Source organism: Myotis nattereri, assembly GCF_964212035.1.
Source record: "Myotis nattereri genome assembly, chromosome: 9".
Taxonomy (NCBI): Eukaryota; Metazoa; Chordata; class Mammalia; order Chiroptera; family Vespertilionidae; genus Myotis; species Myotis nattereri.
Genome location: NC_138084.1, coordinates 68,583,254 through 68,609,825, shown reverse-complemented (window position 1 = coordinate 68,609,825; position 26,572 = coordinate 68,583,254). Strand labels below are relative to the sequence as shown.

General features: G+C 42.1%; 1 protein-coding gene across 1 annotated transcript; it reads left to right on the top strand.

Annotated features, from left to right (window-relative positions):
* The first annotated feature begins 2,474 nt into the window (after positions 1-2,474).
* On the top strand, positions 2,475-25,627 carry FDX1 (ferredoxin 1). Its single transcript, XM_081098775.1, has 4 exons — positions 2,475-2,710; positions 8,539-8,663; positions 20,162-20,291; positions 23,806-25,627. The coding sequence occupies exons 1-4, from the start codon at positions 2,505-2,507 to the stop codon at positions 23,918-23,920; spliced, it is 576 nt and encodes a 191-aa protein (XP_080954901.1). The 5' UTR covers positions 2,475-2,504; the 3' UTR covers positions 23,921-25,627.
* The last annotated feature ends 945 nt before the right edge of the window (positions 25,628-26,572 follow it).

The window sequence follows — 26,572 nt, the reverse complement described above, 5'->3', positions numbered from 1 at the left end:
TTTTTCCATCTTTAATGTTTATGCACATGTTTCATGAATTCTAATGATTGGTAGTTACATGACAACATTATTCACAGATACTTACTGAACCCTTGCTCTGTACCTGGTAGTAAGGGGGTTAAGATGAAGGGTGTATGCAAACAACTGCTCTACAAAGCAGAACGCTACGTGCCATAACCAAGTTGCAGCTGAATAGGAGGGCTGAGAGGAGAGGGAACATCTGCATTCCCCCCCCCCCGCCCCCCCGCCCCTCCAGTATTCTTCCTGTTATTAATTCACTTGACTTGGGAGATTTAGTCCTATAAAAAAGTAACTGTTCTTTTACAATTTCCTCTTTCACATGACTTGTCTGGGTTTGTGTCCTTTCCAACTTGAACCCTTTCTCTGTCCTAAGCTCTAAGGGTCCTGATGAGACCCGACTCTCACCCAGGGGAACAATGGTCAGAGGCAGCTCTCCTGAGCTTATCCCGATTCCCTGATCCTATCTCCAGGCGCCCTTCCTTTGCCTCACTATCTCAAGCTTTAATAAATTTACACTCATAAAAACAAAAAACAAAAAAGCAGCCCTAGCTGGTTTGGCTCGGTGGATGGAGCGTTGGCCTGCGGACTGAAGGGTCCCAGGTTCAATTCCAATCAAGGGCACATGCTCAGGTTGCGGGCTCGATCACTGGTGGGGGTCATGCAGCAGGCAGCCGATCAATGATTCTCTCTCATCATTGATGTTTCTGTCCATCTCTCCCTCTCCCTTCCTCTCTGAAATCAATAAAAATATATTTATTTTAAAAAAAGACAAGCCTGAGGAGGAAGGCCCAGGAAGTTATCAGTCATTGTTAGTGACGCACTAGGCGGTTCTGCCTTGTGCATGTTAGTTTGTCTAACCCTCAGAATGGCCCTGAAGGATGGAACATCTTATCCGTGAACGTGCTGTGGAAACTCTGATCCTCTAACAGAATGATTTATCCAAGGTCTCAGAGCTCAGCAGAGCTCAAAAGTGGTAGACCTTGGATGTGAACATTGCTAATGTTTGACCTCAAAGTTCATGCTCTTTCCACTACAACGTATTAACCATGATTAAGAGGATTTTAAAGTTCATTTTTCTGGTTTTTGTAAAAGACTTTTAAAAAATCTCAGTTCATCGAAGTTTCTTTTTAAGTCTCCTGGGTTTCAAGTACTCAAGAAGCATTTGACAATCAGGCCTAGGATTATTATCTGCCTTCTCTATATCCCCCAGTTTATTCATTGTGATCATAACTTTATAGGCATAATTACTCCTGTGGGTACCATGCCTATAGACATTTTGAAATTTCTGAAGTTTCCTATTCTAGTTTGACAAAGCCCAGAATTTCCTTTTACCCAAACTTGAACTCCAAGATGACAGAATCTACCACGTTGTTTTATTCATTTTTAAAAAATATATTTTTATTGATTTCAGAGAGAAAGGGAGAGGGAGAGATAGAAGAATCAATGATGAGAGAGAATCATTGATCAGCTGCCTCCTGCACACCCCCTCCTGGGGATCAACCCCGCAACCAGGGCATGTGCCTTTGATCAGAATCCAACGGGGACCCCCGAGTCCGCAGGCCAACACTCTAATGCTGAGCCAAACCGGCTAGGGCACCACGTTGTTGCTGCTGTTTTCAGTGGGGAGTGGGGGAGTGGGTGGCGGGAGGAGGAAGTGCAGCACAGAAGTGGGTTAAGTAACGAGGGGGTGTTTTACTGTATCCTTCCGTCAGACGTTCAGCTATCTTTGTGTTTTTTTTTGTGTGTGTGTTTTTTTAAGTTCCAGTTGTTTTTTTTAAAAAGTATATTTTGTTGATTTTTTTTTTACGGAGAGGAAGGGAGAGGGATAGAGAGTTGGAAACATTGATCAGCTGCCTCCTGCACACCCCCTACTGGGGATGTGCCGCAACCAAGGTACATGCCCTTGACCGGAATCGAACCTGGGACCCTTCAGTCCGCAGGCCGACGCTCTATCCACTGAGCCAAACCGGTTAGAGCCATCTTTGTGTTTTTGCGTGGCAACGCCAGACTCTTAGCCAAGGAGCAAAGCGGGGGAGGGTGGGTGGGAAGAATATGCGTAATCCAGGGACACAGACCATGGCATGGTGACGGCCTGGGGCTGGGGCCGGGGCCGGGGCGGGCTGGAAGGGGTCACTGGAGGAAAAGGGGACATCTGTATTACTTCCAACAAAGAAGATTAAAAAAAAAGAAAAAAAAGACAAAACTTGGCCGGTACGTTCAAAAGCACCCCCACCCCCACCCCCGGCGCCCCAACACCAAGGGCTTAGCCCCGCCCCCAAGAAGCCCGTCCGGGAGGCGTGGGCAGGGGCGGCGCGCTCGGCGGCCGGGCATATAGGGCACCGGAAGGCGCGGGCCGGCGATCGCGCTGCCTCCCGGCCCCAGCCCGCAGGCCCCGCGGCCCCGGCGTGACGCCCGCACTCGGGAGCCTCTCGCGGCCGTGCCCCGCGCCCGCGTCGCATCCGGTGGTTACCGGCCGGCCGGCGATGGCCGCCGCGGGGGGCGCCCGGCTTCTGCGCGCCTCCTCCGCGGCCCTGGGCGGCGCGGCCCGGCGGTGGCTGCTCGTCGCCGGAGCCCGCGTGGGAGCCGGCGGCCTCCCGGGGAGCCGGGCGCCGGGCGGGAGCGCCGAGCCGGGCCTGGGCGGCGGCGCGGCGAGGCGGCCGCTGAGCCTGTCGGCCCCGGCGCGTGGCAGGTGAGGCGCGGGCCGGCGCGCGCGGGGTCGGGGTCCCTTCCCCGGGGGCGGCCCGGCCCGATCTCTGGCTCCCTTCTTCCCTCGGGCACCGGCTCCGAACGGCCCGCGCGCTCCCCGCGGCCCCGACTGGGCGCCCTTCCTTTCCGAGCCCCCGGCGCCGGGCGGGAGACGGGGACCGGGACCCCGGTTTCCCTTTCCGGGCCCGCCCGTGCCCGCGGGGAGCCGGGCGCTTGGCGGCTGCCGGTTGGCTGGGACTAACCTTTGCTCTGCCCGGAGCCGCGGTGACCTTCGCGAGGTGCACCCCGTGGCGAGCCGGGCCGGCGGGGCTGGACGGGCCTTTCTCCTGCGGCGTGAGGACGTTCTGTCTCCAAGTCCATGTCGGAACGTCCACTTGTCCGGGGACGTCCACCCTGTGCCCGGGCTCCCGCCCTCTCCCCGCCGATGCCCCGCCGAAGCCCCGCGGAAAGCTCGGCGATTCGGGTTGTGCAGCGGCTTTGCGGCTCCCCGTCCGCTTCTGCAATCTTGATGCGTCCCCGCGCCCCAGTTGTAAATGGAGGAGAGCAATGGTGCAGGTCACACAGGGTTACCTGGGGAATAAATGAGGGAATGCAGGAAAGACAGGTCGCCTCCTGGCTCAGAAGATGTTACCTGGTAGCGGTAGCAGCAGCAGCAGCTCAGGCCTGCAGTGTTTTATGTTTTCGTTTTGTTTTGAGTTTAAAGTGAAAAAAAGTTAATTAGTGAAGCGGTGAGATAGAGTATGGCTACTCCACAGGCAGGGCAGCTGGAGCGTTGTTTTGTAGTAAATGTCGAAAGAGATGTGAAAAAATTTCCCCCAAATACATTGATATTTTGTATTCTTGGGCATATTTGCTTTTGAAAGACACGATCTCCTTAGATAGTTAGAGCTAAGAGGTATGGGACCCTACAGAGTGCAGAATGCTCTCGGATCCCCTGCTGGCAGGTAGCAGGCAGCTAGACCGGGAGGGAGGGAGGAACTGTTGGACTTGTCTTCTGCCTTTTCTTGAGGAGGTACCTGAGAAGAGGCTGCAGGACTTATTTGCCTTTTCTCCATAATCTTATTCTATAGCCGGTGCTCAGTGGATGTGCTGCGTGAACTGGGAGGGGAGTAACGGAGAAGGCGAGCCGGATTCATTTGTCCCTATATCCCCTACGCGTCCCTGCTTTTGACCTCCCTCCCAGCACTTGCCTTGTTTTCTACAGTGGATGCTTTCTTGACAAATTATATAAATTGGGACATGTATGGAACATGCTTGTGTAATTAGTATTTACAGGGACATAAATGCTTTTGTGAATAAGAGTGATCTCCCCCGAACTGAATGTTTGGATTATGAAATTGTCTTCAAGGGGCGCACGTTTATTCTGTTCCCTCCCAGTCCTGCTTTTCTGGCGAGGTCTTGGGGCCTTGTGCTTCCTATCACAGACTTTGGAGCTACAGCTGATATTATCTGAGAGTTGATCAGCACTAACCACATGTGGCTGTTTAAAATAAAGTTAAATAAAATTAAAGAATCAGTTTCCCAGTTGAACTTTATTTTAAAAAAATGTTTTTCTTTTAAGAATTGATTTTAGAGAGAGAGGAAGGGAGAGGGAGAGAGAAACATCAAAGGGCTGCCTCCTGCATGACCCCACTGGGGATCGAGCCTGAAACCCCAGCATGTGCCTTGACTGGGTGTGGAACCCAGTGACCTTTGGGTGCATGGGATAGCGCCCAACCAACTGAGCCACACCTGCCAGGGCCCCAGTTGAATTTTTAAGTATCACTAGGGAGTAGCTGCCGTATAGAACATCACAGGTGTAGAACACACAAAGGTCGATTGGACAGAGCAGTCTAGAAGTTGTCATTCTGACTTGGAAGTTTAACATTTTAGATAAGCTATCAGTAATTGAGAGTCGAAAACTCCTTTAACTCCAAAATACCCTGACACAATACTTTATATTCTGTAGTGATTTAAGTTGCAAAGAGCTTTCCATATATTATTTCACTTGACTCTTAAGAAAATCTTGGGAGGTTAGATAAAGGAAAATAAAAATTCCATAGCAAGCTTCTGGCAAAGCTAGGACTAAAATTCATAGTTTTTGTTCGTTTTTTGAGCACCATAGTAGTTGGTAATTCTTTAGCCCATGGGGTTGTTTGGAGGAGTTGAGGTGGCTAAGGAAGTAGGGAGCCCGAGATGGGTGCCCCTTTTCTTGGACCAATCGTCCCAGGCTACTCTCTGGTGAAGTAGGCATCAGCAGCTTAACTCCCCTCCCCGAACGTCAGCACAGCAGCCTCTGACAACCGTCTGACTGAGCAGAATAAATGGCAGTGAGTAAAGGGTAACAAGTGAAGAACATAGTGTTTTTTGTGTTGGCTGATTAATTGATGAAAGAAAATTTGGAAAGATCGTAATTATTTTCCAGTGTATGAAATCTTCCTTTTTGGAAATAGCTCAAAGCTTCTTGCTAGTTCTTAGAATTGAGGGAGAAATCCACAAAACCCACCAACACCAATTACAGTGGGGCCTTGACTTACGAGTGTCCCGACCAACGAGTTTTTCGAGATACGAGCCGTCTCTCGGCCGATTTTTTGCTTTGAGTTGCGAGCTAAAATTCAGGTTACGAGCCAGCATCAGATACCCCACCGCTAGTTGGCGCAGTGAACGTCACAGTGAACGCCACATCAGCTCAGCATCACGTGTCTCACTGGTTCACTTTTTGATTTGACATACGAGTAATTTGAGTTACGAGCTCCTTCACGGAAAGAATTAAACTCGTAAGTCAAGGCCCCACTGTATTAATAGTGAACGGATAGGGTTACTTGGGTATAAAGTACGTGCGTAATGCTTCAAGGAAACAGTTTCCATAAACTTTCTCTCCTTGATTCTCTCAGCAGCTTGGGGAAGTCACTGTGGCTTCCGATGGTCCTCTAATTAGTATGTGTCAGAACCAGGGCTGGAATCTACATCTGATTCTTACATTCCATACTTTCCAACTCTAGAATTATCTTTCTGCTCCTTCTCCTGTCCTCTGGTAAACCTATTCATACTCTTACTCTGCAGTTTTTGTGTGAGGCTGTACATAGATAGCAGCAGTTCAGGCTTCTTAGCAACCCGAGGACTGAGACTTTAAAAGTTATTAATCAGTGCTTGTTGAGCTCTACTCTGTGTTATGTATTTTGCATATGTTGTTAACCCACTTTTACAGGGGAGTCTGATGTAGAAGAGAGTTCGAATTCCTTTGCTGTAACTCAGCTCTAGAGTGCTCTAGAAGGATAGCAGCCCTAAAACCTTTGGTCTGCGGTAGTGAGTACCAATGATGGAATTCTGTCTGTCATACTTTTACGAGGCATTTGTGCATGTCAGATCTCTAGACTGCTCTGCTGGGCTCAGATCCATATGGCTTCTCGACATTATCATCTCCTTTTTTCTATTATTAAATTGAACAGGTCTAAACTGAAACTCATTTCCATCTTCCCCAAAGCTCCATCTCCCCATCTGTTAACCCTACCTTAAACTGTACCCCCTAACTGCCCGAGCTGGAAACTTCAACATTATTTCTTTCCTCTCTCTCTCAGTCCATCTTATATTGATGGCTACCAGAACCTTTTCATTCTACCTCCTGAATATCTAAGACAATGTCTCCTATATCCTTGCTTAGTTTGAGCTCTTTAAATAACTTACAAAGTGGTCTCTCTGCCTCCAGAGTATCTTCATTCTCTGCCATTGTACTTGGAAAAATCAAGAATAATATTCAGAATACTTACTTTTAAAGCATTTTTTTTTTTTTGCTATGAAAAAAAAAGTTGGAGTACACAAGCCCTTTTGAGAAGCTTTCCCATATCCTAATATATATAGAGAGCTAGGTGCCTTCATGACCGAACGGGTGACTGGTCACCATGAAGTGATGGAGCACCTGTCGGTACTCCCCGCCCCGCCCTGGGCCCAGAGCCGCTTACTATGAGGAGGGGCTGGTGGCAGGGTGGGACTTGGGACTGTTGAGTGGTGGTGGCGAGCTGCTTCGCGGGGTGGCCATGAGCTTAGCTGAGCAGTCATCCGGGTGGCAGCGAGTTTCGAATTTCGTGAAGCAGTCACAGGACGGGGGATGCGGGGCGGGGGCGGGCACGGGGGCGTTGGCAGAGCAGTCACGGGGAGGGAGGGGGGGGAGTTTCTCGGCGCAGTTGTGGGTCGGGGGAGGGGAGTTTCGCAGGGCGTCAGCAAGCGCATCGGAGCATCGGAGCAGTTGAGGGGCAGGGGGAGCCTCACGGAGCAGTCACGGGGTTTGCGGAGGGTCCTGGGGCGGGGAACTTCATGTAGCGTCGCAGGGCGGAAGAGGCCATGCGACAGAGGCCAGGCTAGGCCTAGGGACCCTAACTGCAGGCGCTGGGCCTCTAGTCTATATATATAAAAGCCTAAGCAACCAGCTCACCGGTGGGTAGCTGTGACATACACTGACCACCAGGGGGCAGATGCTTAACATAGGAGCGGAAACCACAGGCATGGAAACATGGAACAGAGTGATGAATCTCAGAGGGAAGGAGGGAGAGGGGAGGGCGGGAAGAGATTAACCAAAGATCTCATATGCATACTAGAGGCCCGTGCACCGGTGGGGTTCCTTAGCCTGGCCTTTGCGGATTGGGCCAAAACTGGCTCCCCTACATCCCCCGAGGGGTCCCGGATTGCGAGAGGGCACAGGCCAGGCCTCTAGTATTTTATATAATTTTTAATTAATGGAATCCTCATTTTTCAGTGTTGGAATATTAGGGAGGCCATTATCTGATAGGGACTTCAGTTGCCTCATTTGTGAGGATTTGATAAATTGGGAGATATTTATAACTCTGGAATTATTTAATTCTAGGTTTTACTTATATTCAAGTTTTCTTTGATATGGACTATTACCATCTGCTGGCAGTAGTGAAAATTGCAATGAATTATTTTAAGCTTAAGTACATCTTTTCAATTGTGAGGTAAAAATTATAATGACCAATAAGGATCTAGTTACTTATATAATTTCTTTTCCCAAATTTTGTTTTGATGTTTGTGAGAAGGGAAAAAATTTTTTAGTTAGCTGGCTGATAGATAATATAATGTCCTATAATAAAGCACTTAAGGGGGTATATTTATCTTCCCACAGGTTCAAACAAACAAACAATATTTTCTAGCCCCTTTGATTTCTGAGCACACAGTGTAGACCAGAGTAAGATGTCCAGATACTCAGGAAACTATCAGACTGCTGCCTTTAAGCACAGTACCTGCCAGACACATGCACAATTGCCTATGGACGGCAGGGAGCTTTGCGTTCCCAAAGCTCACCACAGCAGTGGTCTGGTCTTCAGGGGCACGTTCACAGAGATTGTTTTTCAGAGAGCTGTGTGAGAGCAAAACAGACTTTCATGATAAGGATTGCTAGACGTTTTGACATGACTGTGACTCATAACCATGACCACTCGGGAGACACAATGCATAGGGAAGTACATGGCCTAGTTTTCATTTCCTTTCAGGCAGTAGAGCTCCCCTGGTAGCTGGGCAGATAGATATGCTTTTTTGGTATTTATGGTATTTTCTTCCCAAATGAACTTTGGAAAGAAAAGAAAATTCTGTAAAGGAGCACATTGGCTTGCATGTGCATACACACACACACACACACCACTGTTTCTTTGACCTTACAAGTTTTTTTTTAATTTGACCTTACCAGGTCTTAAAACAGTTATTTTAAAGTATTTTTGAAAATAATTAAAAACAGTTACTTTAAAGTATTTTTTGAAAATAATTAAAAAGTTATTTTAAAGTATTTTTTGAAACTAATTAATAAAGAACTGCTTCCTTTTTCAGCTCAGAAGATAAAATAACAGTCCACTTTTTAAACCGTGACGGTGAAATACTAACAACCAAAGGAAAAATTGGTGACTCTCTGCTAGATGTTGTGATTGAAAATAATCTAGATATTGATGGTTTTGGTGAGTATGGAAGAGTCCTTAAAATTTATAAGTGAAACTATTGAATAGGTTTCAATACTGTTCTTTTGAAAAATTTTAACTTATACCATACAGAGTAAAATATTAAAATTCAGGATGTATTAGTTTTATATTCTCATTTTGAAATAATAGGTAATACTGTATTTCTGTTCTTTTTGCATTTGATTAGCTTTGTACCTCAAAAATCTGTCACCTCATTACCTTATTGTTTACGTGTGTTATGCAAATCCAGGAAATAGCTAGTGGAGTTGAAAAATAACAGGTTAGAGATAATAAATGTCATAGTACAAGAGGTAATTAAATAGTTTTAACTTAGTCTGGAAAGTTAGCTTACCTTTCCAGGAAGGGAAATTTATCTACCTCTTATCAGGGGATAAAGTGTTTTTATGGAGAAAGGGTTTTTATTTCTAGAGCATAGACTTCTGACCATAGTTCTTAAGCACTCACACAAGCCACACACCAGATGCTACCAGGGAAAGCTGTTAGCACTCGTCAGTTCTGCTCAAGCACTCTAGTGATGGTTCTTGAAGAGGGTTCCCTTGATTATTAGCATTAGGTCACATGGGAAATGCAGATTCTCGGGCCCCGCTCCAGGTCTTCTGAGTCAGAAAGTCTAGGGTAGGGCCCTGTGTGTTTTCCCAAGCCCTCCATGTCACTTTGATGCATGTTAAAGTTTGTGAACCATTGGCCTGAAATAAGGTCCAATGAGCATATCTGACTATGCTTCTGTCAGGGCACAGTTCACATCGCACTTTTGAGAACCATTTCTACATCAGAGTTATTTCTCTTTTCCCCATTTCCCCATGATCTGTGAAATCCACCTCCCTGTGAATGCTCACCACGGCTTCCCTGTTAGAGAGAACGCCCCTGTCCCTGACTGGGTTGTGAGCTCTTGGAAGACTGTCCTCACTCAGGTGACTTCACAGAGTGTACTTTCCAGAGGTGGCACTGAGTATTTACGCTGCATTTTTAAATCTGATATTTGTTTAGTCAGTTTCAGGATTAATTAGAACAACTACCAGTTGAGCGCATACTATATGTTATCTGTGATTGTAACAACTCTAAGGGGTAGATTTTTTTAAAAAACTTTTACTTTATAGATGAAGAAACTGAGGTTCAGAGAAGTTAACATTCCCTGGGTCGTACAGGTGAGAGGGCTAAGGTTCAAACCGAAGGCTCTAATTCTTTATGCCTTTTTCTCTAAGAAGCATCTTTTCCGCATGAACTATTTTAGAAATTAGGGGATGTAATAGTTGATACAGTACCAGTTCTAAGGAGTTTTTAGTCTAATGACGTGGTTCTTGTCTGGGATGGAGTTAGAATCTACAGAACTTTGAGAAGTGCAGACATCATTTGTGCTCCACCCTGGATGGTGCAGGAAGAGAGGAGAGTTTTGCCGGTGTGTATTTTTTTTTTAAATATATTTTTATTGATTTCAGAGAGGAAGGGAGAGGGAGAGAGAGAGAGAAACATCAGTGATCAGAGAGAATCATTGATCAGCTGCCTCTTGCATGCTCCCTACTGGGTATTAAGCCCACAACCCAGGCATGTGCCCTGACCAGGAATCAAACCATGTCCTCCTGGTTCATAGGTTGATGCTCAACCACTGAGCCACCCCAGCCAGGCCTTTCAGATATGTTTTTAAAATGCTCTACATGATTCAGATACATACCATGGGTAAGAATGACTTACGTATATAAAGACCTCAGTGATAATTTATGTATAGCATGAGTTCTATAAAATTTATTTATAATTGATTTCCATTGTATGAGTTCATATTTAGCGACACTTTTAACTAAACTTAGTTTCTCTGAATTATTTTTTCACAAATGAAAAGTAGTACATAGCATAGCAATGGAGAATAGACTGGAATCAGGTAGGTTATGGTTCATAATCCTCAGGACGACAGTAGCTGTAAAAAAGCAAGTACTTAAAATAAAACCGAGCTGTTATGAATTACATAGCTATTATTAATAACACAGGTTCACTTTTCATTATAGACTATGGTTCATAAACTAACACTTTCCTTTACAAGCCATGAGCCCTGGAGCAAGCCACCTTAATATCTTTAAGTCTCAGTTTCCTCTCCTGTAAAATAGGATTCTGATAGTTCTAACCTCATGGGATATTGGAAGTAGAGTGCTTAGCACAGTGCCCATGGTGTAAGAATGGTCAGATTTATGGCATTTTAACTTGGCTATACAGTCTTTAGTAGTTTGATGAGGATTCTGCATTCCCTTAAGCAGACTTAGCAGAGAGGCTTTAAAGATCAAGGATCCTAACAAGTCCAGAATTTTGTCATGTAACTATAAACTTGAGGTAAGCTAATCTAGGTTCACAAAAGATAAGATTTAAGATAAGATTTAAGCCTAAATCATTTTCTTGAATAAAGATGAAAAGAAGAGATCAAGAAGCCTGAAATGCTATTCTTATAAAGAAGAGGTTATTGTAACAACATGGGGGCAGCTATTTCATTAATTCCTAAAGCCAAATACAGGAGAACCTTTAAGTATTGCCCTTGTCATAAGTCATACTCACAGATGATCACCATATCAAAGGAGGCTGACCAAGTACAAAGTCTGTTTACAGTTTCTCCCTGAGTGTGATCTCATCCTCTGTGACCTTAAATCCCATCTAGATGCCTATGAAGTTAAATTTACATTGTTGGCTCGGACATCCCCTCTGAGCCTTGGACTACAGATCCAATGTCCTCCTTTACATGTCTTCTTGGAAGTTGCACAGATATTTTAAAGTCAATATTTAAACAGGTCTTGATTCCCCCAGCTGAAACCTGCCCTTCCGCAAGTCTTTTCTGTCAGTAATGAGCATCTCTCAGCTGCTGAAACCTGAAAACAGCGTCTTTTATTCTTCCTTCTCCCCCATCACCTACCCCCAGTCCCACAGCAGCTCCTGTCAGTTGTGCCTCCAAAGCATATTTCCTATTTACTTATTTAGAAGCAGGGAACTTTTTAAAAAAAATATGTTTTTATTGATTTCAGAAAGGAAGGGAGAGAGAGATAGAAACATCAATGATGAAAGAGAATCACTGATCGGCTGCCTCCTGCACGCCCCCCACTGGGGATTGAGCCCACAACCCAGACATGTGCCCACAACTGGAATCGAACCTGGGACCCTTCAGTCTGCAGGGCGATGCTCTGTCCACTGAGCCAAACCAGCTAGGGTGCATGTTTCCTATTTAAAGTGTGTCCTATTCTCTCATCCCTGCAGTCACTACTTGGGGCTGGCCAGTCACTGTATATCAGCAGACCAGTAACTGCTGATCTGCTTCTGCTCTGAGCCCCGCAATTGGGGTAATCTATCATAATACACAGCAGACATGTCCCCTGATTAAAAACGATGAATAAGTTCCCATTTCACTTAGGATAAAGTGCACACTCCTTACCCTAGCCCAGTGGTCGGCAAACTGCGGCCCCTTGAGTGTGGCTCTTCCACAAAATACCACGTGCGGGCGCGCACGTACAGTGCGATTGAAACTTCGTGGCCACACTCAAGGGGCCAAAGAGCCGCATGTGGCTCGCGAGCCGCAGTTTGCCGACCACTGCCCTAGCCTAAAAGGTTCTGCATTGTTTGGCCCCATCTGCAACCCCTCCACCCCGTTTATACTCATTCTGTTTCTCACTTTGGCCATGCTGGCCTTTTCTCAAGAGCTGAACTTACCCATTACCTCTGAGACTTTGTATACACTTTACAATTTTTCCTGCCTGGGACACTTCCCCAATCCCCATCCTGAAAATCCTGTATCTGTCTAGTCTCTACTTATTTTATTGTTAATCCTCACCTAAGGATATTTTTTCTATTGATTTTATAGAGAGAGTGGAAGGGAGGGTAGAGACACAGAGAGAGAAACATCCATGTGAGAGACACACACCGATTGGTTGCCTCCCACACGCACCCCGACTGGGGCTGGGGATGGAGCCTGCAACCAAGATACATGGCCTTGACAGAATCGAACCCAGAACCCTTTAGTCTGCAGGCCAATGCTCTAACCACTGAGAAAACTGACTAGGGCTAGTCTCACTTTATGTTTCTTCCTTAGTGAAGCTTTGTCCCACTGTCCAATTCCAAGTAGGGTTTCTCTTATCAGCCTGAAACCATTTTTCTCCATTACAGCATCCTGTTCATTCTTTCATAGCATTTATCACAATCTATTAGTTACATATTTCTTTATGTATGCATCTCTCTCCCAAGAGACTGCAATGAAGGATAAAATCATTCCTGTTTTATCCCTTATTGTATATTAAGTGAAATAATGAATGGGTAAATGAGTAAAAAGGAACAATTAGAAATTTTGGAAGCAACACAAATTTATAAGCATTCTTATTTCCAACTTTATAATCTAAGTTTTCAAAGTGTATTGTACTATTCTGTCACTAGGGGGCAGTTATAGCTCTCTGATCAAATTTACTTATTATCTCAGACCATTTTTTTTCCTTTACATTACCTATATTCTTTATGTCTGTTTTGAGAAAAATTATTCAAATTGGGAAATCCTGATAATGTTTATATAAATCTATATTTATTGCTATCATATTTATTGACTTCCTATTGTATAATGTATTTCTGGCTATGCTAGATCAAAGTTTTGTTTATTCTCACCCGAGGGTATGTTTTTATTGATTTTGTTTTATTATGTTTTTAAATCCTCACCAGAAGATATGCTTATTGATTTTATTTATTTATTCATTCATTCATTCATTTTTGCTTTTTTTTTTTTTTTTGGCTTACTGATTTTAGAGAGAGGGGAAAGGAGAGAGGGGGAGAGAAAGAGAGAAACATCGATGTGAAAGAGAACATAGATTGGTTGCCTTTCATATGTGCCCTGACCAGGGATTGAACCTGCAACCTTTCAGTATACAGGACGATGTTCCACCCAACCGAGCCACATCGGCTGAAAGCTGACAGCCACCAGTACTGCTCTGGGACTGTGTTTAAGCATAGATCCATAACTTTTGTGGCACTTTCAGTCCCCATCTCTCCACATGTCATTATATTAGTGTACTCCTATTCTGGTCAGCTACCAGTTTTAGAGTGAAGACTCTTTGTGGTTGTTACTTTGGTATCCCTTTTCCTTTTATATATTGCCTCCCATTGCTTGTTTTGTAGAGTTTTTTTTCCCTGTGTTTGTGATAAGAATAAAAACAATAGATATTCCCCAGCTTATGAATAGATTTTATTCTCCAAGTCCGTATTCAGGTCAACTAACTAGCATTTGGAATTAGTTTTTCCCATTAGAAAACATTTTTAGGCCAACCCTAAAGAATTTATTTTTTCATAACTATTTAATCACCATTTACAGTCTGGTTTCTATGAGAAAGTGCATTGCAACTTCTAATGTCAGGTCAAGAACACCTTAACTTCCTGGGCATACTCACCACACACACACACACACACACACACACACACACACACACACACTCACATTCTCTCTACCTCTACCTCTACCTCTACCTCTACCTCTACCTTCCTCTCTACCTCTCTCTCTATCTCTCTGTACCTCTCTCTACCTATCTCTATCTCTATCTCTATCTCTATCTCTATCTCTGTCTCTATCTATCATCTCTCCATAATACACATACCCCCACACTATAGGGACTCATTTTTCCATTCTGCACCTTATTCTGGTAGTGGGAATATATGCATGACTAGTTTTATGCCATTGTTGTTGGAAAATATAATAGTTATGATTTCAATCTTAAAATTTTTTTCCCCTTTTTTCTCCCCCTTTTCCCCCATTGACTCCCTCCATCCCCCACCCCCAGGCCTGCACCGCCCTGTTGTCTGTGTCCATGGGTTATGCTTATATGGTACAAGTTCTTTGTTGATCAACTTCCATCCACCCACCCTCCCCCGCCTTCCCTCCAAGATTCCCCACTCTGTTCCCTGCTTCTATGTCTCTGGATCCACTCCATTCATCAGTTTATTTTGTTAATTAGATTACACATATGAGTGAGATTATGTGATACTTGTCTTTTTCTGACTGGCTCATTTTGCTTAGCATAATACTCTCCAGGTCCCTCCATGCTGTCTCAAAGGGTAAGGGATCTTTCTTTTTTTACTGCTGCATAGTATTCTATGGTATAAATGTACCACAGCTTTTTTATCCACTCATCTACTGATGGGCACTTGGGCTGTTTTCAGATCTCAGCTATTGTAAGTTGTGCTGCTATGAACATAGGGGTGCATATATTCTTTCTGATTGGTGTTTTGGGTTTCTTACGAGATATTCCTAGAAGTGGGATCACTGGGTCAAATGGGAGTTCCATCTTTAATTTTTTTAGGAAACTCCGTACTGTTTTCCACAGTGGCTGCACCAGTCCGCATTCCCACCAGCAGTGCACTAGGGTTCCCTTTTCTCTACATCTTCGCCTGCACTTGTCATTTGTTGATTTGTTGATGGTAGCCATTCTGACAGGTGTGAGGTGATACCTTATTGTCATTTTAATTTGCATCTCTCTGATGATCAGTGACTTTAAGCATTTTTTTATATGTCTCTTGGCCATCTGTATGTCTTGGCCAGTGTGGCTTGGTTGGTTACAGCATCCTCCCATACACGGAAAGGTGGCAGGTTTGATTCCTGATCAGGACACCACTAGGTTGGGGTGAGTGCAGGAAATAACCTCTCTCTCCCTCTCTCTCTCTCTTTCTCTCTCTCTCTCTCTCTCATCTTCCTCTTTCTCTAAAATCAATAAAGAAAGCTTTAAGAAATATTTTTTTCTAAATATTTTCTTTAGAGACATGTCTTCAGTGTTCTTTAAAATGCTTATTTTTTATAGAACATATAGGTTAAATCTTAAAAACACTTTTAAAAAAACTCAGATTATCTTACTATTTTGGGGTTTTGTAGGATTGTCTATTTCTTTTTATAAGTACCATGGGGTCTTATAAATCTTTGCTGTAATTTTTTTTCTATAGTAGTACTTGCTCCACAATATGACATTATATTTCTCTGGTCCAGTGTTAGCCATCTTATACAAGCTGAGTTGATTTCACTCTGAGTCTTAAAATTTCTTATATATTTGCGTTTCTTCCTGGTGTGATGAATAAGAAGAACATACTTGGTCACAACGTGTGGTGGAAAAAGTTTGAAAGGGACTATACAATAAGGAGGGATCATGAATGTGACACATTTATTTAAATAATAAACACGGGACTAGAATGTGTAATAGGAACTTTGCATGTAGGAACCAAAAGTTAACCTTCTGTATATGCTCAACATTTGTCAGATTCTTATTAGAATACTCTCTTCAGCTCTGAACTTGACAACTTAAGCAAGATGTGGAAACAATTGGCAAGGTTCGTAAGTGGGCAATAAAATTATATTAGAGAATGAAAAAACCTTTAAGAGAAGGTTGGAAGAATTGAAGTTTCCTAGGGAAGAGAGAGCTTAAAGCGTATGAAGAGCTGGATGGATGGCAACTCTCCATGTCTTCTGGCCAGGTGGTACGAAAAGGAATGTCCTAAATTTTTCTGGAAGGATTTATGGGCATATGAACTTTTCTCTCCATTGCAGGATGATTGAGAACATATTGTATGCACTCTCTCTTTCCTTGATCTTTTCTGATGTCACACTTTTCTGGTTCTCTGTCTACCATTTGAGACGTTTTTGTTTTGACTGCCTTTCTAGGAAGGGTCTCGCCTTGGCTCTCTGCCTTTCTGATCCTTCCTTTCCTCTTTTCCTCCTCCCCCATGGTGAAACCTTATGGCTTTTGCTTCCGCCTTTTAAAAAAAAATCTTAAATCCATCCTTTACACACAAGCAGCAGTGAGATCTCCCCAAAATGAAGTTCCCAGGTCACTTTCCTGCTCGGAATCCTTTAGCAGTCTTTTGTAACCTATAGCAGAGGTTTACAAACGTCTCTCCAGGGGCTGGATCTGGGGGAGGAGTGACGTGTTCATAACCCCCTGGCTAGTGCATCCCTGCGGCAACTCCCCATGAAAGATGGTTACTGAGCATGTGTTCCCCACCGAGTACGCCAGGAAAGAAGGTGGAGAATACGGGCTTATAGAGCAAGGTCAGGCATCTGAGGGAACTTGGTCCCCTGCCTCTGCAGCCCCACCCACCGCACCCTGCCCTAGACTGTGAGTTTGTTTTCCTTGAATCTTCTATTATACTTGGCTTGCAGGACTCAGGATTTGTTATTTTAATAACAAAGCTGAAGAAAGTTGCTGGGAATATTTTGTGAGGATTGTTGCACTTACATTTTGAAGACAAAAGGAGGCTGGATTTCCTGATTTTGGGCCTGCAGTATTTCCAGAGGGATTTGCTATTTTAGTTTTGGGTTTGTCTGTATCGGGTATTGGTAACATAAAAACAGAAATCAAGATAAGTATATATTTATTGAATACTAGGGGATAAATTCATTAAGAGTAGTGTTACTTCTCTATGGAGTCATAAAATCCTAGAGCCAGCAGGCCCTTGGAGGTTATCTTCCTCGATCTCTTATTAGACAGATGAGAAGAAAACAGGCTGAGAGGCTTGCCCAGGACACAGCGGACAGTGTGGTAGGCCCATCCAGATCAGTGGCTCCCAGCCGTTGTTGGCCACGCCCCACCTAAGCATCTCTAAAATCCTGATGGCCCCTCCCCCCACGTGACATATACTTCTTATTCAAAAAGTGAACTTCTGTTCATGTGGAGGAAGCCTAAAAGGCTGCTAACTTGGTCTAAACAAGCTTCCAAAGAACATGGCATCCATGAAAGAGGAAGATAAAAGAACGAAAGGACAGCTGAAGTACGAGGAAGAAACCACAAAGAAAATGTTAAAAAAATATGAAGTGATATGAAAAAATAGCAAATAAAGTTTTCAAACATATCATGGAGAACTGAAATGCATAAATATGTCACAATATATTTATATACTGTATATGAAGCTCCTAGAACCATAAGAAATGCAAAAAATTCACTGTTAATAACTCATTCTCGAGTTGCTCCCCTTAAAAATCAAATTGCTTCCCCTGTGGGGCATGTGCCCCATGTTGGGAACTGCTGATTTAGAGCCTGGCCCTGCTGCACTACTCTCGTTCTCTTTTTATTGCAGGGGTTTTTGAAATTGTGTGTGTGTGTTTACTTTTTTTAAGTAGAGCAAGCCCTTTTCTTTTTATGTAAAGTATATCCATTTACCTTTTGTTTGAAATATTTCAAATTTACACAAAAACAGGAAACTAAGCTACTTGTTCAAGTAACTAATTGGTGTGTATATATATTTGTGTAGTATACTGTATATGTGTATATTTACATTATATCTAATATTTAAGTAAGGGGACTTAGATTATTGCGTGGAAGGATCTAGTTGTCTCAGCATTGGGCAGCTTAGATGAAAGTCACCACTCATCTCTAACAGGTAGCATGACCTTAGTGTATTTATTTAACTTCTCGGGTTTAGTTCTCATTATGTTTATAAAGAGAAAGTTAAATTACTCCAAGATTTCTTATAACTTTGAAATAATACTAATTACCAACACTTGCACAGTGTTTACTATCTACAAGTCGTGGTTTCAAGTATATACGCTAAGTACACACTCATGTAATCCTCACAACTACATGAGATATTGGTGCAGATACACTGTTGAGGAAACTGAGGCATGGAGGGTTAAGTAGCCCAAGTTGATGCCATTAGTAAAAGTGGAATCACATCGAACCCAGGGAGGCTGGCTCTAGGGCCCACAGGCATGGCTCCTCTACTTCACTGTATGTTCTCTCTCTCAGCCTTGTTACTTCTTTGAATTAGATTTTATGAAAATGAACATTTAAGGAAGCCTCTCTTGTTTTTTTTTTAAGATAACAAAATATGAGTAACAAATGTTTAAATTATGAGGGAACCATTCTTAGTAAAATCATCTGTTCACTCGGGAAAATTAAGGTTACTAGATATTGATAGTAGTTCTTCTTACATATTCTGTGTGTTGTTTATTGACCAAAAGAGAATCTAAATCATACTTAAGTAACTCCTAGGAGTCTGTAATTTTCAAAGTTGTTATGGTTTTTATTGTTATTTATTAAATAGCTTATTTATTTATTTACTCATGTAAGAGAGAGGAAGGGAGAGGGAGAGAGAAAAATATTGATGTGAGAGAGATACTTTGCTTGGTTGCCTCCCCTATACACCCTGACCAGGGATCAAACCCACAACCTGGGTATGTGCCCTGACCAGGAATCGAACCCTTTGGTGCATGAGCCAACGCTCAACCAAGGGAGCCACATCACTTTTTAAAAATTAGTATTAACAAACAAGCTGGAAAACTATTTTTGATGTAGAATTTAATGAGAACACAATTCTGCACCATTCTGTTTTGGCAGACAGTCTTGGCTGCCATAGTTTAAGAAGAGCCCAACCAGGCTGAGGGAAGGGATGCAGAACTCATACAAGAAAAATTTGGAAGACGTGGGTGTGCCCAGCCTGGCGAAGGAACAGCAATCTCAAATATATGTAAAGCATTGTTTAAAAGAAGGATTCACTAAATAGTTAATAACATTTTCATATAAACAGAGCAGAAAAGAGGTTGCCAGGGGCTAGAGGTGAGGGAAATAGGGAGAAGTTGATAAAAAGGTGCAAACTTTCAGCTCTAAGACGAATGAAGTCTGAGGAGCTAAAGTATAACATGGTGACTACAGTTGATAACACTGTGTTGTGTAATTGACATTTGCTAAGAGACTTTAACTTACATGTTTTCACAAGAGTTTTATATATTTAAAATGGATATGTTAACTGGATGAGAGGCATACTTTTACAATATATATGTATATCAAATCACCACAATGCACATTTTAAACATCTTACAATTTTATTTGTTAATTATGTCTCAGTAAAGCTGGGGAAAAAAGGATTGGACTCCACGGGGTAGGACTGGACCAGTAGGTGTAAGAGTTCCAGACTAGCTCAGCAGAAGCCAAGTGCAAAATTGGCTGGCTTATGCAGGTGTGGATTTCTTTCCCAGGAGGTTTTCAAGGAAAGGTTGGGTAACCCCTGGAAAAGGATCTGCAAAGCAGGTTCAGTCATAGTTGGGTTGAACCAGGTGATGTCTCAGTTCCCCTTTCACAGTACCTGGCATATACTAGGCACTCAGCAAATAACGGGCAGGAGAAATAGCTCATTATTTAAAACCAGTTTGACTCTTAAAGTGAACTTACTTGATTTCTGTCCTGATCACAAGGAAAGACTGAGAAGGAATATGTACCATTACTGAACTGTGGGTTTGCTTGCTAATTCCTCTTATATACCATAGGGCTTCACAGATTGTGTTGAGCTCTTCAGAACTTTTAAAAATAATATGTGAATGTGATTTCAGATTGTGTGTGGGGGGGTGGGGGCTTGTCCCTAATTTCCATAATTATTCAGAATAAAGTCTTAATTATGGATGCTAATGCTGATCTAAAATGTAGAAATAATTAACTTGAACTCAAACCCAGTTTGAATTGTGTTTAATGTAGAGCTGAGTAAGTTCAATTCTGTTGCTTTTGTAGGCGCATGTGAGGGAACCTTGGCTTGCTCTACCTGCCACCTCATCTTTGAAAAGCACATATACGAGAAATTGGAAGCAATCACTGATGAGGAGAATGACATGCTTGATCTGGCGTACGGGCTAACAGATAGGTAAGATTTAGGACCACTTCAGTTGTACTGATAGTCTGGGAAAATAAAGGTTTTACTAGTTCACGTCTGGGTAAGGCCAGACCTGTGTGTGTAATAGTGATCTTTCTGCGTAGATAACAGTTAAAAACTTTGAATATAAAATGTGACATTTCTCTTTGTTTCCACTATTCCACAGTTTAGCTCTTATGAAACTTTTCTTCTTTATAAAAGTAAAAAAATAAACCTTATTTAGTCTATTTTTATTCCAGGGATTACTGTTTGCCACAATTTAGTGAATTGGGATTACATTTCATGCTTTTTATGGTATCATCGAAGGATAGATTTGATAATTAAATGAAATTATAATGGAAAGTTTTACCTACTTGAGAACAGAATTTTTAAAGATACTTAATATATAATAGTAATTATGTTAAGATGAAGTTCTACTTCTAAGTGTACATTAAACTTCATCAGTCAGGTTATTCTTATTATTAATTAATAGGTAGAATTACTCTTAAAATTGGTAACATCTAAAGTAGCAAGTGAGTGGTATCAAGTGATGCCTTATTCTTTTTTTTAAAAAATAATCTTTATTGTTGAAAGTATTACAAATGTCCCCCTCCCCATTGACCCCTTCTAGCCCACACCCACCCGCCACCCCTCCCCACCCCAGGCCTTCACCACCCTATTGTCTGTGTCCATGGGTTATGCATACAAGTTCTTTGGTTAATCTCTACCCTTCCACCCACCCACCCCCACCTTCCCTCTGAGATTCGACAGTCTGTTCCATGCTTCTTTGTCTCTGGATCTGTTTTGTTCAACAGTTAATTTTGTTCATTAGATTCCACATATGAGTGAGATCATGTGATACTTGTCTTTCTCTGACTGTGATGCCTTATTCTTAAACATTACCTGATATTTTGGTTGGAGCCAGGAAAAGTAGCTAGTTGATTTACTGTGTAAGGGGCAAAATAACGAGGGCTTATGTGATGTTGGCTTTGGTGTTTACCTGTAATTTGGTGACCCTAATGTAAGATAATAATAAAAAATTAAAAACAATAGTAATAATAATAGCTTTATTTCAGGTGTATTATGTAACTACAGTTTTGTTAAATTCTTAGCGAACTATCTTGTCTAAAAACATAAATTTTCTTATCCTCACAAAAATGTTTAGAGCACATTCTAAACCCCATCTCCCCTGAACAGATGTAACTACTTTCTCCTCACACCTTTTGGCTTTTACTCTCTATGGCATTTGCCACAAGCTCGTATGTTATACTAGTAGCCCTGCCCACAAATCCGTGCACCAGTAGCTCGCTGCCGCCCTCCTGTAGCTCTCCGCCTGCTGCCCTGCATCCCCCGCCCCCCCCTCATAGCTTGCTGCCCTGCCCTCTCCTGTAGCTCTCCACTGCCTGCTTGTAGCTCGCTGCCCCACCCTCCTGCTGATCTGTGATCTGGTCGTTACATGGTCAGTTGTACGTAATGACCATTTGCATTTTACATCTTTATTATCTAGGATTATCTGCAAATATGTCTCATCTCTTCTATTTGATTGAAAGTTCACTCCTTAATACTGATATTAGCAACTAATCCTCCACAGAGTCCAGTGAGGAGCCTGTTTATTATCCATCTTTAGGATGAGATTAGGAAATGAGTGTTTGGGGAGGGGCATTAAGAAAGTGTACACGCCACATTCAGGCTAGATTCTGGACCACTGGTCTGTTTGGCTCTCAGGTTCTAACCCACTGCTGCCTCCTATTGCATCCCTGGGCGCCCAGTGTGTAAGAGGTGTTCAAACTATTGAAGTGAGTTGCTGCTCTTTGTACCCCCACTGATATTTAGAGCTGTGCCTGGAGATGCTCTGTGAGTATCTGATGAATGTGTTGATGAAACCAAGACTTCCACATCACATTCCATCAAATTGAAGACAATTGGATTGTAAGACTGGCATTTATTTTTGTTTGCCACTAAGAAAGAAAAGAGCACTGCTAGTAAAAATATGGCACAGAGTTATCACTTAACCTATTTTGTGCAGAGTAAAATAGCTATTTTGAATTACCTAGACATACATTTGTACATCATTGTTAAAAAAGGAAAATATAAATAAAATCGGTAGTAATTCTGAAAAAGGGAAGAAAATGGGATTATAATTATTCATCCAATTACAAATAATTGCTTTATGACTATCAATTTACACATTTATGAATATCAGATTTACACTCTGCTGTGTTTTTGTATTTTTTCTTCTGTAATCCTTTTGCACTTATTTCCGGAGGTCCCCATGGGAGGAGGAGATATTGTAGAAAGCTTTATTTTTGTGGAATTGCACCCCTGAGTTTCCAAGGTCCCATTTCCCTTTGTCCTGCCAAGAAAAAAGTCCCATTTCATTTTCAGCAAGGCTAAGATCAAAGCCAGTGTGGGGTTTTTGTTTCATGTTGGAGCAGTGTCCAGTCCAGCGTCAGGCTAGCTTAGTTGGTGTTTCTAGCTGCAGTCCATTAGTTCTTTGCATGTGGGGTCTTCAGGGCCGCATGGCTATGGAGGGAACACAGGTGAATGAGACTCCTTTGTCTGCAGGATTATGTATTCCCAAATTTTTGTGGGTTTACGTTGGCCCTGCCCCCTTTAGCTAATGATCTCTGTTCTCAGGTTTGACTGACAGGCATCTTCCCTATGTCATCCGGACTTACTGTGCATGCACCCATCTTTCCCTTTATCTAGTCCCTTCCCCCAGTAATCTGCAGGGGATGGGCTGGTGGTTCCCTGGGGAGTGTGAAATTGCAGCTTCCTGGTGAAGCTGCCCGGATGACATGCCTATAATGTTTGGCCTCCCCTTTGCTCCTTTCCTGTCATTAATAACTAGCTAATCACAATGGTATAATTTTGACTGGTAGTTAAATTCCACATATGTAGTAGTAACATACTTCTTGTAACTCATTTGAAGAGGCACCTATATGAATATTGTGACCAAGTTTGCAGCACTGATGTGACTGCCACCTCCCAGTGTAGCAGTGGTTGTTAGATGCCTTTAATTTTAAGATTTAACTGGATTTTAGAGATGTTAAAAATGTGGGGAAAAGATATATTTGATAATTGATGCTTATATGTGTGTGTATTCCAAATTTCTTGTTTTAAAGACTTTCTTTATAATCTGTGTATGGTTTTAATTATCTGGGAATTGATTAGTCATTTTCTTGGCATTGCTAAAATCTCAGTTCTCTTCTCCACTGTTGTGCCTTCTGATTATTTCATTGCTTGTCAGTCCTTTCACCAAAAAGCAGTAGTACTGGTGAATCAATTAGTAGGTGTTGGAGACTAAAGACTAAAATGAAGCCATGGTCCACTAGGCTTTTGGGTTTTTATGATCACATTTTGTTACCCTCTAGTTGAGAGTTGAATATGTTTTTCAACTTAAAAGAAATGTAAAAGTTAAATAAATTCTTAACTTTTTTGAGTAAGAAAATGTTCTCTACAATTGCATTGTTTTATGAATAATACCTACTTAATACTAAACCATACCTCCCCCTTTTTTATACAGATCTCGGTTGGGCTGCCAAATCTGTTTGACAAAGTCTATGGACAAAATGACTGTTCAAGTACCGGATGCCATGTCTGATGCCAGGCAATCCATCGATATGGGCAAGAACTCCTAAGATAGAATAAATGGGAATATTTTCACAGAATGTTACCTATTTTTATAATTATTATTTCTTAATTAAATGAGAGCATGGATGAATGAGTTTACTATGATGACCTGCTTTACTACTTTAATTCACCTTGTATAATTACTGAATTTTGTAGTCCAAAAGTATGCAATCTTTATTTTGTTTAAATTATAAAAAGCAAATCAAATACTAGAAAACATAGGATAAAATGGCACATATTTTACCTTACATTTGTTTAGCAACTTTAGCAAAATGTTTTCATATAAATTCTATGCCTATTTGCCTATAAAGTAGGTTTAAAAAGGCACTATCCCTGTGAGATGTGGGTGAAGGCAGAGATCTAAGAGTGAATTAGGAAATCTGTACCAGAACCCACATCCTGTTACTACAAATTTTACAAATTTAATGTTTAGATTGAAACTGGTGAAATTATGAATATCTTATTTATAGTGGTAATTAGTGTAAATGTGAATGGAAAAAAACCTGTTGCTTCGTTCACTGATTAATTTCAAAGACAGTTGTAACCTTATAAATAAATATTTCAAAATTTTATTCAGTGAAAAGTTTTAAGTCTGAGCATAGGTAATCTAACTCTGTCAAATAAGTTTGGTCTCAACCTTTTAAGAAGGGTTAGGTTTTACTGTTGTTTTGTATTTTGAAAGAAGTTGGGACTAAACTGGAGGAATGAACAAAAAATTAGGTGTCTTTATTCTTTTCTGTCCTAAGCAGAATGGTGTGTCTTTGTAATATTTAAAAAATAATGCTGATCTATAAATCTCTGCCTGTAACAAAATTGAGGTCCTCTGGGTTAGGTTTCCTCTGTCCTGAGCCGCAGAAGGAAATGAGCGGACTTGCCCACTGCATAGCTGGGCAGGGGCGAGCCCCTTCCACCAGGACAGAGCTGCGCCGTGTGCAGTGAGCTCGGCAGCGTGCATCGTCCCGGAGATGCGGGGGATGGCTCGATCACCACAGATGACCAGTTACGCATGGCAAGCATTTATATCTGTATCTTTACTCCACGTACACTGTTAAATGATACAAAAGGGTATGGAGTGTCTCTTGTAAATATAGTAAAACATCAACTAGCTTGGACTAATCACGGGGAAGGGCAGACCAAATAAAAGGGAAAAGTGAACTACAAGACCCTTGAGTTAGCTTCTGGCACATCTGTGCAGTTTGATCATTTGCACAAATACTGGTTAAGTGCAGTAATTGACCTACAACATTTTGTTGTGTCCATTGGGGAATACAGAGGTGCAAAAGATAAGGATGCCCTCAGGAGCTCACCTTTTATTAGGAAACGATAAAATTCATGTATGCACAAATAATTTGCTTGAACTTAGCCAACCAATTTGCCAAATAGACACGTAAAAAATGATTAGGAAGAATTTAGGGGCATGTTCATTTGACATTTTATAACTATGGAGTGCTTTCTATGTGGAGAGCACTTTACTATGAAGTACTTTAAAATAATTTGTTCTCTTAATTAGCTTCAGTATTCCCCTTTCATTCTTTTGTGGATTACCTAAACTTTCCTTCCCAGAACTCTTAATGATGACATTCAGCCTAAACACTAAAATTTAGATTCTAATTTTCTCAGATTTCAAAATATAAAAATTTATACTAATGAAGTTTAAGTGTATCACTTAATTGTATCACTTAAATAAAACCTACCAAACTTATTAAATGGAGGATATATCCTAAATTGGTTGGTATAAAGATTATTGTTTTCAGTTTCAAAAACAATTCTTTCATCTTTAATAGTGTGTGCATTCAGGTAACTGTTAGTTGTCTATTACTGCAAAACAAATTGCCCCAAAACTTAGTGGCTTACGACAATGATCTCCATTAGTATGGGCAGGAATTCACAGTGCAGAGCAGGATGGCTCATCACTGCTTACAGTGTCCGTGGCCTAAGGTGGAAGATGGAAAGGCCAGTGCTGCAGCCATCTGCAGACTGATGATCCCCTCACGTGACTGCACGTGGATGCTGGTGTCAGCTAGGGATCTAGTAGAGGCTCTTGACTGGAACACCCACATGTGGCCTCTCTGTGGCCTGGGCGTCCTCACAATGATGGCTGGGTTCGAAGAGCCAGCACCATGAGAAAGCTTGCATTCCAGGCAGAAGCAGTATCTTTTTTTTTTTTTTTTAATATGTTCTTATTGATTTTAGAGAGAGGAAGGGAGAGCGAGAGAGGGAAAGAAACACTGATGTGAGAGAGATACATTGATCACTTGCCTCCTGTTGAGCCCGCAACCTGGGAATGTCCTGACCAGGAATCGAACCGGTGACCTTTCAGCGCATGGGATGAGGCTCAACAAACTGAGCAACACTGCCCAGGGCAGAAGTGCTGTCCTTTTAATGACCTAGTCATGGAAGCTACACAGTCTCACTTCTGACTTTTTTTTTTCTAGAAGTGAGGCACTAAGCCTAGCCCATCATTTGAATTGTATGTCAAAGAATTTGCATACAATTCAGGGGTTCTCAACCTTCTGGTCTTTAAATACAGTTCCTCATGTTGTGACCCAACCATAAAATTATTTTCGTTGCTAATTCATAACTGTAATGTTGCTACTGTTATGAATCGTAATGTAAATATCTGATATGCAGGATGGTCTTAGGCGACCCCTTTGGTCGCG